General features: G+C 41.1%; 1 protein-coding gene across 1 annotated transcript; it reads left to right on the forward strand.

Moving 5' to 3' along the window:
- The first annotated feature begins 465 nt into the window (after window positions 1-465).
- On the forward strand, window positions 466-1080 carry LOC127089806 (uncharacterized). Its single transcript, XM_051029373.1, has one exon. The coding sequence runs from the start codon at window positions 466-468 to the stop codon at window positions 1078-1080; it is 615 nt and encodes a 204-aa protein (XP_050885330.1).
- Window positions 1081-19234: the final 18154 nt, after the last annotated feature.

Genomic DNA, 19234 nt, shown 5'->3' on the forward strand with positions numbered 1-19234 from the left:
CTAGTGGTTAACACAAACTCTCTAGTACAAGGGTCTGGGGTTAACATGGGTCAAAATAACCAATCTTCAGGTTTGAGACACCAGACACAACTACCTAGTCTTACCAATAACTTTGCAGTAGTGTGGAGACAACAAATGGATGAAAACAACCATGAGATGGTCCAAATGTTGACCTAAACATTGACCACTGTATTAAAACCTCTGATTCAAAATACGGCTCAATCGAATCAACAGATGACAATGCAGGTGGCGCGAATGTCTGAATTCCTAGGTGTACCATAGCCACATCGACACCCTCATAGGGATTGGGTAAGAGAAAACTAGGGGACAACCTTCGAAGAAGACCTTACTATCAACCAGATCCCACAAAATCAACCGCAACCAGAGATGGTGAATCAAGAAGTAGGAATTGGACCCCCTAGGATCGAACCACAAATACCCAGAGAAAGGGAGCCAAGGGTAATAATGGTAAATAGAAACCAAAGCGCCGATAATATTATACGACAGGTTCAACATGACGATTTGGCAGCAGATACTAATTTAGCAGCCATTGTCGAGAGGATTATGGTCCAAAATAGGGTAAACTTTGGCCTTCGAAGGCTAAATTATACATCACCTTTGTCAGAGTATATCTTACAGGCAGAAGCACCCCCTAGAACAAAAATCCCCAAATTCACTAAGTTTTTTGGGGATACTACTGAATCCACTATCGAACACGTGGCTAGATATTTAATTGAGGCAGGAGACATGTCAAACAATGAGAAACTTAGGATAAAGTTTTTTCCAAGTTCTCTCACAAAGAATGCCTTCACATGGTTCACTACCTTGCCACAAAGTTCTATCCATACTTGGAATCAACTAGAGAGAATGTTCCATGAGAAGTTTTACATGGGACAAACGAAGACAAGTCTGAAAGAATTGGCTAGTATCAAACGAAAGTTCACTGAGCCAATTGATGGCTATCAGAATAGGTTTCGATTACTCAAAGCTAGGTGTTTTGCGCAAGTGCCAGAGCATGAACTGGTCGAAATGGCCGCTAGGGGCCTTGACTATTCGATTAGGAAGAAGTTAGAAACCTAGTATCTGAGAGATATGGCCCAACTGGCTGATAGGGTTCGACAGTTAGAACACTTGAAGGAAGAAAAGGCTAAAGCAAATAAAAATAAAAGGGTAGCCTATGTCGATTTCAGAAATGATGATGAAGGGTCCTGTAACGGACTTTCAGACTTCGACAAAAATGAGATCGACCTTGCTGAATTGAAGCAAGAACCACCTTACGCGTGCAAAGTTTTGGCCCCTTCGAATGGGAAAAACCCTATCGAACTAGAAAAGAATGATAAATTTCCCAAGAAAACTTATACTTTCGACGTTACAAAATGTGACGAAATTTTCGACTTGTTAGTTAAGTATTGTCAAATGATAGTACCCTCGGGTGCTAAAGTACCTCCTTTAGAACAAAGAAAGAAAATAGGGTTTTGCAAATACCATGGCTTTCTAGGTCATAAAACATATTAATGTTTTCTTTTCAGGGATCTTGTGCAGAATGCCATCCAAGAAGGGAGACTCAAATTTGGAGACAAAACTCGGAGCCAGATGAAGATCGACTACGATCCTCTGCAAGTGGCTGATGCCCATTATACGGAGCCAGAAGAATTAAACCTAGTCGAAGTTACTGATGATTTTGACATGACTGAAGTCACTGAAGACTTTGTTAATGAATCTGTTATGGCTAAGGCTTCTGAACATCTTGATCAGGAATCTCTTAATGACTTCATTCAAAAAGCTGTGGGAGAGGCCACCAACAAGAGCGATGATGTCTCTGACACTGGAATCACTGAAGATTCTGATCTGATGATAGTCACCAAGGAAATTGTTGATGGTTTCGTGCAGATAGATAAGGCCACTAAGGGCCTTCAATTACAATTCCAAAGTTGGACATCATTGAAGATGTCAACATGGAGGTTAATATGGTGGAGATATCCCAGGAGACCTCCATAGAGGTTGACGATGAGTGTCGACAGGAAGAATATAAAAAAATCTCCTTCCCCAAAGAGGACGAAATGTTGTCTGACTTCCTCCGAAGGTGCCAGAAGAAGTAATCGGAAGCCATGTTGTGCCCTCGGTGCAGTACTGTGTTCGACAAGAAGGCGACCTAAAATATCGAGTGAGTAAGGAAGGTGAATTACCAAGGGGGTCACAAAGCTTTTCAAAATCAACCGGCTGTTTAGCCCATAAGGGTTTTCGACCCAAGGAGATACCATGATCCAAGACGGCTGATGGTGACACTTGGTGAAGCAAAGCGAAAAGGTCCTTCTACTAAACCCATTTCTTTCAAACCTAGTGCGGAAGTTTCAAATGGGAAGTGGGTAAAGCCAATAGATAGCAGGAAACACGGTCAAGGGAAATGGCAGAGCTTCGAGGTCGAAAGAGGTTCGTCATTAGCTTACCGTAGGGAATTTCAGGCAGGCAAGAGAACCTCCAATGTCTCTGAGAATTATAAAGGAAAAAACCCTATGACAAGGTCTTAATGGAGAAGGGAGCAGAGGAGGAGGAAAGCCCAGAGGGATGCTGGTGAGAAAGACAAAGCTGAGTCTAGCACCAACGTGCCTGCGAAATAAGGGGAAAACTCAAGCTTCGACAAAAGAAAATTCAATGATCCAGCAGAGGCGGTCAGAGAAAGATATAATCAAACGGCTGCTGAAGATGAAATGTTGACTGATAATTTCGACTCAGGATCTGAGGCTTCCCTAGATATCTTAGTCGATGTGGTGTCAGGGATGCCAAGGGAGTTCGACCGGATCATTGAGGTCGAAGATACCGACAACATTACAAAAAGAGAGATGGCTGCTCATAAGCTTGTATGCTACTACGAGATGAATAATGGTTGCGTCGAAGAGAAAAATTCCTTCTTCGAGAGACCCAACGAGGCTATGAAGAATCACCTTAAGCCTCTCTTCATTACTGGGAAGGTCGAAGATGTCCCTATTAATAAAATCTTGGTGGACTGTGGCGCGACCGTGAATTTGATTCCTCATCACATGCTGAGGAAAATTGGCAAGTATGACACCGATGCCAAACCTCATAATATGGTGCTTAACAACTACGAGGGTAAAGCGGGTTCCACCCTTGGTGTCATCCAAGTCGAGTTAACTGTAGGAATGGTCACAAGATCCACAGTGTTTATGATTGTCGAAACGAAGGCCAACTATAATCTGTTACTTGGAAGGGAGTGGATACATGGGGTCGGAGCTGTCCCATCCTCAATGCACCAGAGGATCATTATATGGCGTCCAGATGGTATCGTGGAAAATATAGAGGCAGATCAAGGGCACTTTAAAACCCCTATCAACCATACCGACAAACGCCAGTTCGACAAGCATTTGGCCAATATCGCTCCCTGTGATTCGGCTGATTTTGCATTCACTCCTGATGACAATACTTACTATTCCTTGTCGTTACACCCTTATAATGGCTTTCGCTGGGACAGAGAAGTAATAGGCGAAGAAGACTTTGGATACTTAGGAGCGTCTGGAATTGAACCCACAGGTTGGGGAAGCAAATTCAGTGTTGATGACTGAGTTCACATCATTAAAAGGGATTTTGGCTTACATAGCCGAAAACAAGCAACAAGCCGCCTGATAATGGTCAAAACGAAGAGCAAGGCCAGAGGCTCGACACTATCTACGACGATGAGCCTTTGTGTTTCAAAAAGGATCCGCTAGAAACAAATGTTAAGATGCTGGCTCAGGATCCACTGGAGGAAATAAACTTGGAACAGGGATTGATAAAGAGGCCAACTTATATCAGCGCCAATATCCACCCTAAACTAAAAGTCGAAGTGGTCCAGTTATTGAAAGAGTTCAAAGACGGTTTTGCATGGGACTATGATGAGATGCCTGGTTTAAGCAGAGATCTAGTTGAGTTTAAGCTGCCAATCAAGCCTGGAAAGAAGCCCATCAAGCAAAACCCAAGGTGATTTGAACCAGCAATACTTTCGAAGATCAAAGAAGAGGTCGAAAGGCTCCTTCGTTGTAACTTCATTCGCACATCCAGGTCTGTCGAATGGTTAGCTAATATTGTGCCTGTTATAAAAAAGAATGGTACTTTGAGGCTTTGCATAGATTTTAGAGATTTAAATACTGCAACCCCAAAGGATGAATATTCGATGCCAGTGGCAGAGATGCTAGTCGATTTTGCTGCAGGCTATGAATATTTAAGCATGCTCGACGGATATTCTGGGTATACTCAAATATTTAGTGTAGAAGAGGATGTCCCCAAAACAATATTTCGATGTCCTGGAGCCTTAGGCACCTACAAATGGGAATTAATTGATGCAGAAACTAGGTATAACATAGTTGAAAAATTATGTTTATGCTTGTATTTCTCTTGTACAAAGTTGAAGCATTATATAAGATCTGTTGATGTTTATGTTTCATCTCATTTCGACATTATTAAACATATGTTATCCAAACCGATTTTGCATAGTCGAATTGGGAAGTGGGCATTAGCATTAACCGAATATTCCTTAACGTACATGCCATTAAATGTTGTTAAAGGACAAGTGGTATCGGATTTTATAGTCGACCACTCCATAGATGCGAATGCACTGAACTATCTCGAATTAGAACCCTGGAAGTTATACTTCGAGGGGTCTAGTCACAAGGATGGAACAGGCATAGTAGTGTTAATTATTTCTCCTAATAAAATTCCAATAAGACTCAAATACAGAGTAGACGGTCTCTGCTCGAACAATGAGGCTGAATATGAAGCCCTCATAGTCGGACTTGAAATATTGTTGGAATTGGGGGCAACTCGAGTCGAAATAATGGGTGACTCAGAGTTAGTCATAAAATAGATCACAAAAGAATACAAATGCATTAAGGAGAATTTAATTATGTACTTCATAATAGCCAGTCGATTGCTAAAAAGATTTGAGATGGCTAATATTCAACATATACCTCGATTGGAAAATCAAGTGGCTAATGATTTGGCTCAAATTGCATTTGGGAAGAAAATTTCAAAAGGAAAATTACAAAAAGTCATCGAAGTCAGAGGAAAAGTTGTGTCAACCAAATTAACCTCTTCGGACTTAGAAAAGACAAAGCTGGGATACGCTGATGAAGGAAACTTCAAAATATTGGCAATAGACAATCTGACAGATGAATATTAGAGGAAACCAATAGTGAAATATCTACATAATCCAACAGCGTTTGCTGATCGAAAAACCAGGCATCGAGCGTTAAGTTATGTTCTTTTGGGATTGGAGTTGTTTAAGAAGTCTCCTGAGGGAGTTTTGCTTAAGTGCCTCAGCGAGTCAGAGGCATATTTAGCCCTTTCGACTGTCCATAGTGGGGCGTGTGGGGCACACCAAGTTGGCCATAAGACGAAATGACTTTTATTTCGCCAAGGGATGTATTGGCCTATTATATTGAAGGATTACATTGAATTTACAAAAGGGTGCCAAGAATGTCAGGTACATGCAGGCATACTGAAGGAGAAGAGCGATCCAAAATGCAGCGGAATTTAAAAATTTCTCCTTTAGTGATCCTTACGAATGGACATGATCAGTGATAGAATCGTTACCTCTTGTGGCGATTGAAACCTTTGAGGCAGATCTACGGAGTGATCATGAACGTTGAATGGTGACAACGCCTCTACTCAGTCCACACGAACGAATTCCTTCAATCTAAGTGCTAGTTGCTACAAATAAAGGCTTTGAGTGAGTGAGAGAGAGAGAGAGAGAGAGAGAGAGAGAGAAACGAAATTACAACTGCACAAATGCTTCTGCACAAGGGTTCTATTTATAGAACCACTTGTGTGGGCGGAAAGCTAAAAAGCCACTTAAGTGTATGTAGCCCATATCTTATGATATGCCAAAATCACTTAAGCGTGTGGTACCTTATCAAATTTCGTATTCTACTTAAGTACATCGTACCTTACGATGTTCTACAATTCACTTAAGTGCATCGTACCTTACGGTGTTCCTTAGTTACTCTATCTCTCATCAATCCATCCTTTTGTGTGTGACCCTGTAGGTTTTCGCGACATTAGCCATTGTATTAAATCACGTATTTAACATAATAAACAGTGAGCGGTATCTAGCAACACATCACTGCTACCCAAGACACGAAAATGACATGTGATCTGACAAATCCTTTTGTGATAATACTTATATGTATAATTACCCTTTTGCCCCTATGTCTATATTGAACACAAGGCATAGACCGTGTCATCCTTGTCCAGTTCAATATTGGGCCCGTAGACATTTATTCTGTTACGCAGGATGGGCAAATTCCATCTAGGTCACTCATGTCCCTCAATATGCTTCGTGGAGTACCCATAAACTGTCTTTATGGTCACCCAGTTACGGACAACGTTTGATCAGCAATAAAGCACTCGACTCTACATCTAGGGTCCGTAGTGGTTTCAGGTCGAAGGGTGGTATACACCACTATCACCATGAGAATAACTTATGACACTTTGTATAACATTCTATATGGTATTCTCATAGCGGGTCAATCCAGTATAAATATTACTCCTAATATTCATACCTATGTTTAAGACTTGATAACTCTTTATCCATGATCCATGAGATATGATCATCAATCTATATACATAATAGTCTTAATGCTTTAATGTTATCCCACTTTACAACAAAGCTCGACTACGGATACTTTAAGAATAATATCCTTATGTTTAATTGGATCTCATGATTAAGTCACACTTGATACATTAAACGAACTAACTATTCTAGGGACTTTACTAAACAAACATAATAAAGAAAAAGCCTTTTATTATTAATAAATAATTCGATACAAGTACCAAAGGTATTGGCCTCTAGGGCTTACACCAACACATACAATATGTTCCCGCGAGCGAATTGCACTCTATCATCAAGCCTTGGCCATTCAGAGGTTGGGCTTTAGATTTAATTGGGGGAATTTGACCACCATCATCTAAGAGTCAAAGATATATCGTGATGGGCGTTGATTATTTTACGAAATGGATTGAAGCTATACCTTTACCAAATGTAAGTTAGGAAGATATGATCGATTTTATCCAGAAGCATATTATTTATAGATTTGGAATCCCAGATACAGTCACAACAAATCAACGGTCAATATTCACTGGTCGAAAGATGCAAGAATTTGCTAAAGAAATGGGTTTCAAATTGTTAACTTTGATGTCATATTATGCTCAGGCTAATGGACAAGTCGAAGCTACTAATAAAGTGATTATTGGTTTGATTAAGAAGCATATGGGAAAGAAGTCTAGAAATTGGCACAAACTTTAGGTCAGATTTTGTGGGCATGTCGTACCTCTCCCAAAGAAGCCACTAATTCGACCCCTTTTCGGATGACCTTTGGTCACAATGCTATTCTACCAGTAGAGATTCACCTACAATCAACAAGAATTCAAAGGCATCATAAAATTCCAGCAGAGTCATATTGGAGCGTGATGCTAGATGAATTAGTTGATCTAGATGAAAAAGGTTAAATGCCTTGGAGTTATTAAAACGGCAGAAGAAGAGAGTAGATAACTCTTATAACAAGAAGGTGAAAATCAAAAGTTTTTCGCCTGAAGACTTGGTCTGGAAAGTGATCCTTCCAATGGATCAAAACGATATGACCTTAAGGAAGTGGTATCCAAAGTGGGAAGGCCCCTTTCGGATTTTGCAAGTATTTTCTAATGATGCCTATGAAATTGAGGAACTTAATGACGACAAGAGGATCTTGAGAGTAAATGGTAAATATTTAAAAAATTATAGACCAGTACTCCAAGAGATAAAAATAAGTGATGAATAGTTATATATAAGTTAATTAGAGCCAATATGGTAAAAGTGCCACAATGGTTTGCATTTGATTGGAAGGCCCAAAGGGCTAATATTCATTACAATTAAAACTTATATCTCATTACATAAAAAATAAGCAAAATGGAAAGGAGACTAAAATTATAAAGGAAGGTGTCCTTGATCTGAAGGTACTTTGCTTTAAGAAGTTCCAGACGTTTCTCGCATAAAGATCTTTTCGACCGAAGAAGTTTGATGTCAGACTCAAGTTTCCGAGCATGTTCAACGAACTCCATGCCGAATTCTAGCTCTTTAACCATTAAGACATCATCAAACTCTAAGAGTTCTCTTTTTCTTCTTTCAGCTTCAGAGATCTTTGCCTGAAGTTCTTCTATTTGCTTCCTCCATGAAGCAATATCAAGATCATGGCCTTCAATCTTTTCTTTATTATTTTGTTTAGATTTCTCCAATTCCATCGCCTTATTGGTTGACTCGGTGGCGACATCCCATGAAGCTTCTTCATAACCAACTTTCTTTTCGAGTTCCCCTGTTAGCTGAGGTAGAAGCTTATGATTTGCGACAACTTGGTCGATCAAAGTTCCTATCTCCAATATAACATTGGAAACTTCAAGGGAAGTTTCTAGCAGATCGACTTGATTAAGAAGAGCCTTCAAGGTTAAGGGGGCAGAAGGACCAGCCAACAACAGTAGGAACAAGTCACCTTTAAAGATCTTGTCCTTAATCTTAGAAAGCACTTCATCTGTAGGGGTGCTCGAAGGTTGATCTTCAGACGCCAAAGCAGTGCTAAGGCTTTTTTTAGAAGAACTTTACCTACAGCTTAACATAGCCTTCAAATATTCAAGGGGTTGGCTTCATTTTAGAATAGCCAGTCCTTCTGCAGAGAGACCCCCAATACTACTTGTCAAAACTCTGCCTGTCGGAATAACTGCAATAGTTAAAGTGATAAGAGTTTGGCTTTGGGTCTGTCCTTCACCTGTATCATCCTCCCTCTCTTCGGAGCCTCCATCATCGTCACCAACAGGGATTGGGGTCTGGTTACCACCTTCTTTTTGGGGATTGACTATTCCTTCAAAATTATATGAATCGTCTCCAGGATTGTCTCCAGCTTGAACTCCTTCATCCACCACCATGGTATCTGGGTTCACTTCAGCCTCATCTTTTTCGTTCGAAGCAGTTTCATGATCTGAGTCGCTGGTATGAGAGTGTTGAGTTGTGGCCTTTGGTGGTGAAGTATCAAGGCCACCAAAAAGAGGTTGATTGATCTCACTCATGGAGTTTTTTTTAGATGACGGTCGATAGGTGGGTTCGCCAGCACTATTTAAGACATCTGCTATAGAAGTTGGCGCATAGGAAGTTGTGGCTTTGGTTCGAACGGCGGTACTTACGCCACCCTGAAATCAACACAATTGAAACAATGAATGGTGAAAGGCAGTAAATAAATTAAGTAAGGCAGAGTGAAGTTTGTTTTACCTTGTCACCTTCGACCCCAGGGCTGGAGTTATCACTCTCATTTTGGGCCGCCACTATCTTTGCCATGTCTTCAGGAGTATGCTCTTGGATGGTAAGTGCAGAAGGCCTTTTCTTGGAGAGTTTTGTTGGAGGTTGTCTCAAAGTGTCAGTGATCTTCAGTTGCTGCTTCCTCTTCTTGGAAGTTAGGTTGAGCACCAACGACAAATCCTCTTCGTCAGATTCTATTATGACGGGGGCTTCTATGGGTTTTTGGATTTTGATGGGAGTTAGAGGAGGTTTTCGAGCAGCCTGAATTAAGAATTGGAATGTCAGCATCATTAAACATAACAAAAAAAGGAAGGCAAAAGCATACCTTTGTAGGCTTGCTACCTCCCTCAGTCTTTGATTCGAATGGTCTTCTGATGGTGGGTTTCTTAGGTGGAACCCTAATGGCTAAAAGAAAATAACATAAAGCAATTAATGTCAGCTAAGAGTAAATAGCCTAAAAAAGGGTTTTGCTTTGAGGAAAACCTCTTGTGTCACACCTTCATATATGTCCGATTCGATGCGAACATCTTCGATCCCTATATGAAGATGCCCTTTGAAATTGTCTAGAGTATGCTTAGTCGCAACCATTGCTGGGCTTTTTTCTGGGACTGCTATCGAAGTATCTTAATGGAGTCCCCATAAATAAACCAGACTAGAAATGGAGGGGAAGGGCCACTCCAAAGTCAGCATTAGGCAATGGAGGGAATTTTGGGGGAAACAGTTCGAAAGCCATTTCGTAGTGTTTCTCATGAGGAACATACGAAGGAATTTTTAGAATTTCCATTTTATTTGAAAAAAACTCTTTGAGCATGACAGCTACTTCACGGATGGTTCGACTAAAATCATCAGGCCTATAGGCAGTTTCAAATTAATTTTGAAAAGCTTGGATTTCTTTGATAAGCGTGTAAGTACCGTTTCTGGTCTTTTCTTGCACAAGAAGAAAAGCTTTGTCAAAGAGTTGGATAAAGGAAGAGACATCATAAAACTCTTCAATATAATATTTGGTCCATGTCATACCCCGAAATTTGCCCATTAATATTTCAAGACATTTTTCAGGGCACTCCGACTCATTTTTATGACACTGATCTTAAAGGAACAAGGGCCCAGCTCACGAGTGGCCCAATCCAGAAAATGGCCCAAACTGGCCTGCTCGCTAGGCGAGCAAATCCTTCGCCTAGCGAACGTTCGCTGCACGCTCGCCTAGCGAACGTTCGCTACACGCTCGCCTAGCGAAGCTGGCAGATAACAGAAAATTCTGGGCTTCACTCTGAGCCCATTAAGTCATGAAAAAAAGGCATTATAAATACCACAACTCCAGTCAGAAAAAGGGAGGACGAAAAAGGACGAAAGGAGGACCCTAGCAAGCAAACCCTAGCGCTCACAGACGGAAAACCCTGGAGGCTAACCCTGAGAATTCCGAGTAACCCTAAAGGAAACTCTGAAGGAAAAGCCGGCGGCAGCAAGGTCACTTCCGCTCAATTCGATCCGATCGGCCAATTCAAGGTTACAATTCGATTACAAACAGGTTGGCATTGCTATTACTACTTTATGTTCTTAATTTGCACATGGTATCATGATTGAATTTATGAAACTATCTTAAGTTTTACATATGAATTTAAGTATGCATGAACATCTGAATGTCTAACCACATAATCTCTGTAATGAATGTGTAGGTGTTTAATTGGCTGCATTATATGGTAAAACACTAATGTCTTGACTGATGTCATGACATGTATGTGTGACTACATTGTAGTTACTGCAGGACTAGCTAACACAGGATTATTGAATGCTGTGACATTCATACCTGTCAACAGATACTAAGGAACAGAAGTTCTGTTAGAACTTAGTATTCATTTGCAGTCTGGTTATCAAGGAAGAACCAGACCTGGCATAAGGCCTACTGACTGAATTTCAAACTGGATGTTGTGACATTCATCATTGACAGCAGCTACTGAAGATTAGGCAGAGTGGTGTTCTGCTATACTTCAGCATATTACTTAGTTTGTTCTTCAAGAGAATAACAGAACTAACTTAAGGCCAATTGTGTAAATGTTAAGTTGGACACTTTGACATTTATTAATGTAAGCTGTTACTGTAGTATGGTCATTTTGATCATGTACAGGTCAGCAAATTTGTACAGTCTGTTTTCTGGAAAAACAGACTCAGCATATGGACCTTGATGTCAAGCAGAATGTCGTGACATTCATTCCTGACAGCATATGCTAAATTGTAGGTTGTTCAGTTTTCTGTTTCAGCTTTTTCTCAGGCTATTCTTTAGAGATTCAACAGCTGAGAGAAAATCCAGGAAATCAACAACCAAGCTACATTCAATGAACCTAACAAATAGCCTATTTGTTAGCAACCTAAATGTTGAATTTGAGGGAACTTGTGTGACCTAAAATTCAGGAAAATACAGGTGCAAAAGCCCAGGTGCTGCAATATAAAAAGGAAGGCATTCCTTCATTCAGTGTCGGGGATTTTGAGGCGTGAAGATTTAGTGTGTCCATCATACTTCACTGCTGTATTTTGTGAGTCTAGTATTAGACGTATCTTGTAAGCCAAGCCATTATCAAGTAGATGATAGCTTTGGCATAGGGTGTTCATTGAGTTGTAAGTGTTGTGTCACTCAAAGCTTTTAAGCGTGAGTGCTGTGTATCTTGATTTAAGCTGTGAAGCATAATCAAGAGTTGTTTTTGAAGTGTGACTTCAAAGTGTCTTTAATATCACTGAGGTGATTGAGGGGGAGTGAGTAGGAACTCTGATCTTAGGTTAAGATTGAAATTGCATTGGGTAGGGATTAAGTGATAAGTTGTAAACGGGTGAGTTTAGCTTTGAATTGATACTACTAATAGTGGATTTCCTCCCTGGCTTGGTAGCCCCCAGATGTAGGTCATGTTGGACTGAACTGGGTGAACAATTACTTGTGTTATTTACTGCACTTACTGTTAAGTTCTGCATAATCCCTGTCTGTGCAGAATTGGATGTCATAACAACCAGTGTGACATCCAAAGTCTGATAACTAGAATTTCAATTGGCATCAGAGCAGGCACCCTGCTTGTGAAGTTCTGGGTGAGATCTAGGGAAGTTACTTTCTAGTACCATGGACAAGGATTTAGGACACTCAAACAGACCACCCGTGTTGGATGGATCTAATTATGATGACTGGAAGCCTCGTATGATAGCCTTCTTAAAGTCTCTAGACAACAAAGTCTGGAGAGCTGTCAACAAGGGATGGGAACATCCAACGAGGACAGGTGAAGATGGAGTCAGTGTGCAGATTCCTGAAGAAGATTGGGACAAGGAACAAGAGGCATTAGCTCTTGGAAATTCCAAAGCCTTGAATGCACTGTTCAATGGAATCACTAAGAACATCTTCAGGCTGGTGCACCATTGTGAACTAGCTAAGGAAGTCTGGGATACCCTCAAGGTAACTCATGAAGGTACTTCCAAGGTGAAGATGTCCAAACTTCAGATGTTGACAACCAAGTTTGAAAATCTGAGGATGAAAGAGGATGAGACTATTCATGACTTTCACATGAATATTCTTGAAATTGCAAACACCTCTGGTGGACTAGGTGAGAAAATGACTGAAGAGAAACTTGTAAGAAAGATTCTCAGGTCCTTGCCTAAGAGGTTTGCTATGAAGGTCACAGCCATAGAGGAGGCTCAGGACATCAGCAATATGAAGGTAGATGAGCTCATTGGTTCTCTCCAAACCTTTGAAATGGGCTTAGGTGAGTATGCTGAGAAGAAGAAAAGCATAGCCTTTATATCTAATATTGAAGAGGAGTCAGAAGAAGGATATACTGGAGGTGATGAAAGTATATCAGAAGCCTTAGCCATGCTTGGGAGGCAATTCAACAAGTTCATGAAGAAGATTGATCAAAGAGGTAGACCTAATGTCAAGAACATCCCGTCTGACATTAAGAAAAGATCAACTTCTGAGGAGAAGTCCAACCATGGGAAGGGAATCCAGTGTCATGGTTGTGAAGGGTATGGACACGTCAGAGCTGAATGTCCTACTTACCTCAAATTGCAAAATAAGGGGCTAGCTATCACATGGTCTGAAGGAGATTCTGAAAGTGAATCTGAAGGAGAATCTGCCAAACATGTCACTGCACTAACCAGTGTTTGTGTCTCTGAAGATGACACAAGTGCAGATGAGCTGACATTTGATGAACTTGCTGCAGCATTTAAGAAGTTGTGTACCACCAGTGCAGAAGTGCGTGCACAAGGAGAAAAGCAGAAGAAACTCATCAAGGAACTGGAAGATGAGAGACAGAAGCAACTGTCTGCCATAGAGGGGCTAAATGGTGAGATAGCCCTGCTGACCTCCAAGTTGAACCAGATGACCAAATCCATCAGAATGATGAATAAGGGAACTGACACCTTGGAAGAGATTCTAAAGGTGGGACAGCAGTCTGGAACCAAATCTGGGCTAGGATTTGGAAAAAGAGCTGAACACAAACGCCCAAAGGCTAGAGTTCAGAAGTTCAAGCGGATGTCAAAGCCAATGTCTCAACATCGAGGAACTAGGATGAATGATCATCAGAAGAGGAAATACCAGGATTGGAGGTGTCATCACTGTGGTAGGCTTGGACATATAAAAGCCTTCTGCTACTGGATTCATGGTTTCCCTAACAGAGCCTCACATGTCAGACCTAAGCATAAAACACGTAAGCAATGTGTTCCCATTAAGAAGCAACAATGGTATGCTAGGATAGCACACACTGCCCTAAGGGCTTCTTCCAGAGAAGACTGGTACTTTGACAGTGGATGCTCAAGACATATGACTGGTATGGAAAATCTACTGGTAGATATTCAACCTTACACTACCAGCTATGTGACTTTTGGTGATGGTGCCAAAGGAAAAATAAGAGGTGTGGGCAAACTGGACTGTTCTGGAGTGCCAAAACTGAACAATGTGCTGTTAGTAAGAGGACTAACTGCAAACCTCATCAGCATAAGTCAGCTGTGTGATCAAGGTTTTCATGTTCAGTTTACTAAGGAGCTGTGCATTGTGACAAATGGTGACAATCAGGAAGTTATGAGAGGAACCAGGTCCAAAGACAACTGCTACCTGTGGGAACCTGAACTCTCTAACTTTTCCACAACATGCTCCTCAGCCAAGGAAGAACAGGAGGTGAAGCTGTGGCATAGAAGACTTGGACATCTCCACTTACGGGGAATGAAGAAGATCATATCCAAGGAAGCAGTCAGAGGAATTCCAAAGCTTCTGATTGATGAAGGAAGAGTCTGTGGAGAATGCCAGGTGGGCAAGCAAACCAAGATGTCACACCCGAAGCTGGGACATTCCACAACCTCCAGAGTTCTGGAACTGTTGCACATGGACCTAATGGGACCTATGCAGGTTGAAAGTCTTGGTGGGAAGAAGTATGCTTACGTGGTGGTTGATGACCATTCCAGATACACGTGGATAAGCTTCATCAGAGAGAAGTCAGATACATTTGATGTCTTCAAAGATCTGTGCATAAGACTTCAAAGGGAAAAGGACAGTTGTGTGGTCCGGATTAGAAGTGATCATGGTACTGAATTCAAGAATTCCAAGTTTGATGAGTTTTGCTCGTCTGAAGGAATAAGCCATGAGTTCTCCTCTCCTATAACTCCTCAGTAGAATGGAATAGTTGAAAGAAAAAATAGAACTATCCAAGAATCTGCCAGAGCAATGATTCATGCAAAGAAGCTCCCTATGCATTTTTGGGCTGAAGCAATGAATACCGCGTGCTATGTTCACAACAGAGTCACCTTGAGAAAAGGAACCTCCTCCACTCTGTATGAAATATGGAAGGGCAGAAAACCCACTGTGAAGTACTTTCATATTTTTGGAAGTAAATGCTACATTCTCACAGATCGTGAACAGAGAAGGAAGCTAGATCCCAAAAGTGATGAAGGCATATTTCTGGGATACTCCACTAACAGCAGAGCCTACAGAGTGTTCAACTACAGGACCAATGTCCTGATGGAATCCATAAATGTCATTGTGGATGATAAAGAGGAAGGAACCGATGTCATGGAGGATGTTGAAATATTCCTTGACAGTCCAACTGAAAGTCCAGTCAAGTCTGAAGAAGTACAGGAACCTCCTCCTGAATGTGAAGTAGAGGCACCCTCCAAAGTGCCATCTATCAGGATTCAGAAAGACCACCCTAAGGATCTTATCATAGGGGATCCCACCAGTGGTGTAACTACCAGGTCAAGAGGAATAAACTCAAATTCCTGCTTTGTTTCCAAGGTTGAACCAAAGAATGTGAAAGAAGCCCTGACTGATGAATACTGGATCATTGCCATGCAAGAGGAACTCGAGCAGTTCACAAGGCATGAAGTATGGGAGCTAGTTCCAAGACCTGAAGGGTCCAACATCATTGGTACCAAGTGGATCTACAAAAACAAATCTGATGAGAAAGGAGTAATTACTAGAAATAAAGCAAGACTAGTAGCTCAAGGATACACTCAAGTAGAAGGGGTAGACTTTGATGAGACATTTGCTCCTGTGGCTAGACTTGAGTCCATCAGATTGCTGTTGGGGGTAGCATGCATCCTGAAGTTTAAGCTATTCCAAATGGATGTGAAGAGTGCATTCTTGAATGGCTACCTGAATGAAGAAGTTTATGTGGAACAACCCAAAGGGTTCTGTGATCCTAACCAACCTGAGCATGTATACAAGTTGAAGAAAGCCTTGTATGGGTTGAAGCAAGCACCCAGAGCTTGGTATGAAAGGTTAACCGAATTTCTGACCTCAAATGGATACAGAAAGGGTGGCATTGATAAAACCTTGTTTGTAAAGGATGAAGAAGGCAAAATCATGATAGCTCAAATCTATGTTGATGATATAGTCTTTGGTGGAATGTCAGAACAAATGGTTAAACAATTTGTTCACCAGATGCAGTCTGAGTTTGAAATGAGTCTAGTGGGAGAACTGACCTATTTCCTTGGAATGCAAGTAAACCAAATGGAGGACTCTATGTGTCTCTCCCAAAGCAAGTATGCCAAGAACATAGTTAAGAAGTTTGGTATGGATAATGCCAGGCACAAGAGGACTCCTGCTCCTACTCATCTGAAGTTAACCAAAGATGATGGAGGGCCTAGTGTCGATCAATGCCTGTACAGAAGCATGATAGGTAGTCTACTGTATCTAACTGCAAGTAGACCTGATAGTTCTTATGCAGTTGGAGTATGTGCCAGATACCAAGCAGAGCCCAAGGTGAGCCACTTGAATCAAGTCAAAAGGATTCTCAAGTACATCAATGGGACGTGTGACTATGGGATGCTGTATTCACATGGGTCTGAGCCTGTCCTATTTGGGTACTGTGATGCTGATTGGGCTGGAAGTGCTGATGACAGAAAAAGCACATCAGGTGGATGTTTCTTCTTAGGAGAAAACCTCATATCGTGGTTCAGCAAGAAGCAGAATTGTGTCTCTCTGTCCACTGCAGAGGCTGAATACATAGCTGCAGGAAGCAGTTGCTCCCAACTGGTCTGGATGAAACAGATGCTCACTGAGTACAATGTCTCTCAAAATGTCATGACATTGTTCTGTGATAATCTCAGTGCCATCAATATCTCCAAGAATCCCATCCAACACAGCAGGACCAAACATATTAACATTAGGCACCACTTCATCAGAGATCTGGTGGAAGACAAGGTGATCACTTTGGAACATGTGGCCACGGATCTTCAACTGGCTGACATATTTACAAAGGCTCTGGATGCTACTCAGTTTGAAAACTTAAGGAGCAAACTGGGAATATGTCTCTCTGAGACCTTATAGCAACCACTGATGTTTGGGATAAATTGTTTAATATCTCTGCCTATTAAACAATTTGTACTAGGCTATGATGGGTCAACAGATCATAGCTATGCTGCTTACAACAAGGGTGGATACAAGAGGGTAAGGAGACACCCTACAGAGAGAAGGCCAATGTACCTGCAGGAGTTCAAGGATGCTGTTCATGCAGGAGTGGTTCTGGATGTCAGAAACAAAATCATGGCATCTGATATGGTGGTACCTACTGTAAAGCAAAAGTGGGTGATCACTTGATCGAAGCTGTGAAGCAAGATCAAGTGGATGTTAACTTGGTTGAAACTGTGAAGTAAAACCAAGTCTGAAACTCTGTCATTGCGCTCTGGCTATGTTGTTGGCTTTGGCAACATTTGTGACAAAAAGGGGGAGTAATAACCACCAATACCCCTGACAAACAGAGTGGGTCTCTACAACAGACTCTCATGACAGATCTGAAGATTCCCCCCTGCAGCTGATGTTGAAGTTTAGGTGCAACTTCTCATATGTGTGTGCTGCTATGTGAAGTTTTTTCTTAACTTCCATGTGTGTGAGTGTGCTGCCACTCTGAGTGTATTAGCTAGTATTATTCCGCTGCTATGAACTCTGTTATGGGGATCAAAGTGTTTTAGCCAAAAATTTGCCAAAGGGGGAGTTTGTAGGTGTTTAATTGGCTGCATTATATGGTAAAACACTAATGTCTTGACTGATGTCATGACATGTATGTGTGACTACATTGTAGTTACTGCAGGACTAGCTAACACAGGATTATTGAATGCTGTGACATTCATACCTGTCAACAGATACTAAGGAACAGAAGTTCTGTTAGAACTTAGTATTCATTTGCAGTCTGGTTATCAAGGAAGAACCAGACCTGGCATAAGGCCTACTGACTGAATGTCAAACTGGATGTTGTGACATTCATCATTGACAGCAGCTACTGAAGATTAGGCAGAGTGGTGTTCTGCTATACTTCAGCATATTACTTAGTTTGTTCTTCAAGAGAATAACAGAACTAACTTAAGGCCAATTGTGTAAATGTTAAGTTGGACACTTTGACATTTATTAATGTAAGTTGTTACTGTAGTATGGTCATTTTGATCATGTACAGGTCAGCAAATTTGTACAGTCTGTTTTCTGGAAAAACAGACTCAGCATATGGACCTTGATGTCAAGCAGAATGTCGTGACATTCATTCCTGACAGCATATGCTAAATTGTAGGTTGTTCAGTTTTCTGTTTCAGCTTTTTCTCAGGCTATTCTTTAGGGATTCAACAGCTGAGAGAAAATCCAGGAAATCAACAACCAAGCTACATTCAATGAACCTAACAAATAGCCTATTTGTTAGCAACCTAAATGTTGAATTTGAGGGAACTTGTGTGACCTAAAATTCAGGAAAATACAGGTGCAAAAGCCCAGGTGCTGCAATATAAAAAGGAAGGCATTCCTTCATTCAGTGTCGGGGATTTTGAGGCGTGAAGATTTAGTGTGTCCATCATACTTCACTGCTGTATTTTGTGAGTCTAGTATTAGACGTATCTTGTAAGCCAAGCCATTATCAAGTAGATGATAGCTTTGGCATAGGGTGTTCATTGAGTTGTAAGTGTTGTGTCACTCAAAGCTTTTAAGCGTGAGTGCTGTGTATCTTGATTTAAGCTGTGAAGCATAATCAAGAGTTGCTTTTGAAGTGTGACTTCAAAGTGTCTTTAATATCACTGAGGTGATTGAGGGGGAGTGAGTAGGAACTCTGATCTTAGGTTAAGATTGAAATTGCATTGGGTAGGGATTAAGTGATAAGTTGTAAACGGGTGAGTTTAGCTTTGAATTGATACTACTAATAGTGGATTTCCTCCCTGGCTTGGTAGCCCCCAGATGTAGGTCATGTTGGACTGAACTGGGTGAACAATTACTTGTGTTATTTACTGCACTTACTGTTAAGTTCTGCATAATCCCTGTCTGTGCAAAATTGGATGTCATAACAACCAGTGTGACATCCAAAGTCTGATAACTAGAATTTCAGAATGCTATAAGGTGTGAAGCTTGCTGCCATTATATCGTTATTAAAACCGGAATCCGCAGTCGCTCGCTAGCACATCGCTAAGCGAGCATGCAACGAGTGTTCGCTAAGA

The sequence above is a fragment of the Lathyrus oleraceus genome, chromosome 1 (assembly GCF_024323335.1).
Source record: "Lathyrus oleraceus cultivar Zhongwan6 chromosome 1, CAAS_Psat_ZW6_1.0, whole genome shotgun sequence".
Taxonomy (NCBI): Eukaryota; Viridiplantae; Streptophyta; class Magnoliopsida; order Fabales; family Fabaceae; genus Lathyrus; species Lathyrus oleraceus.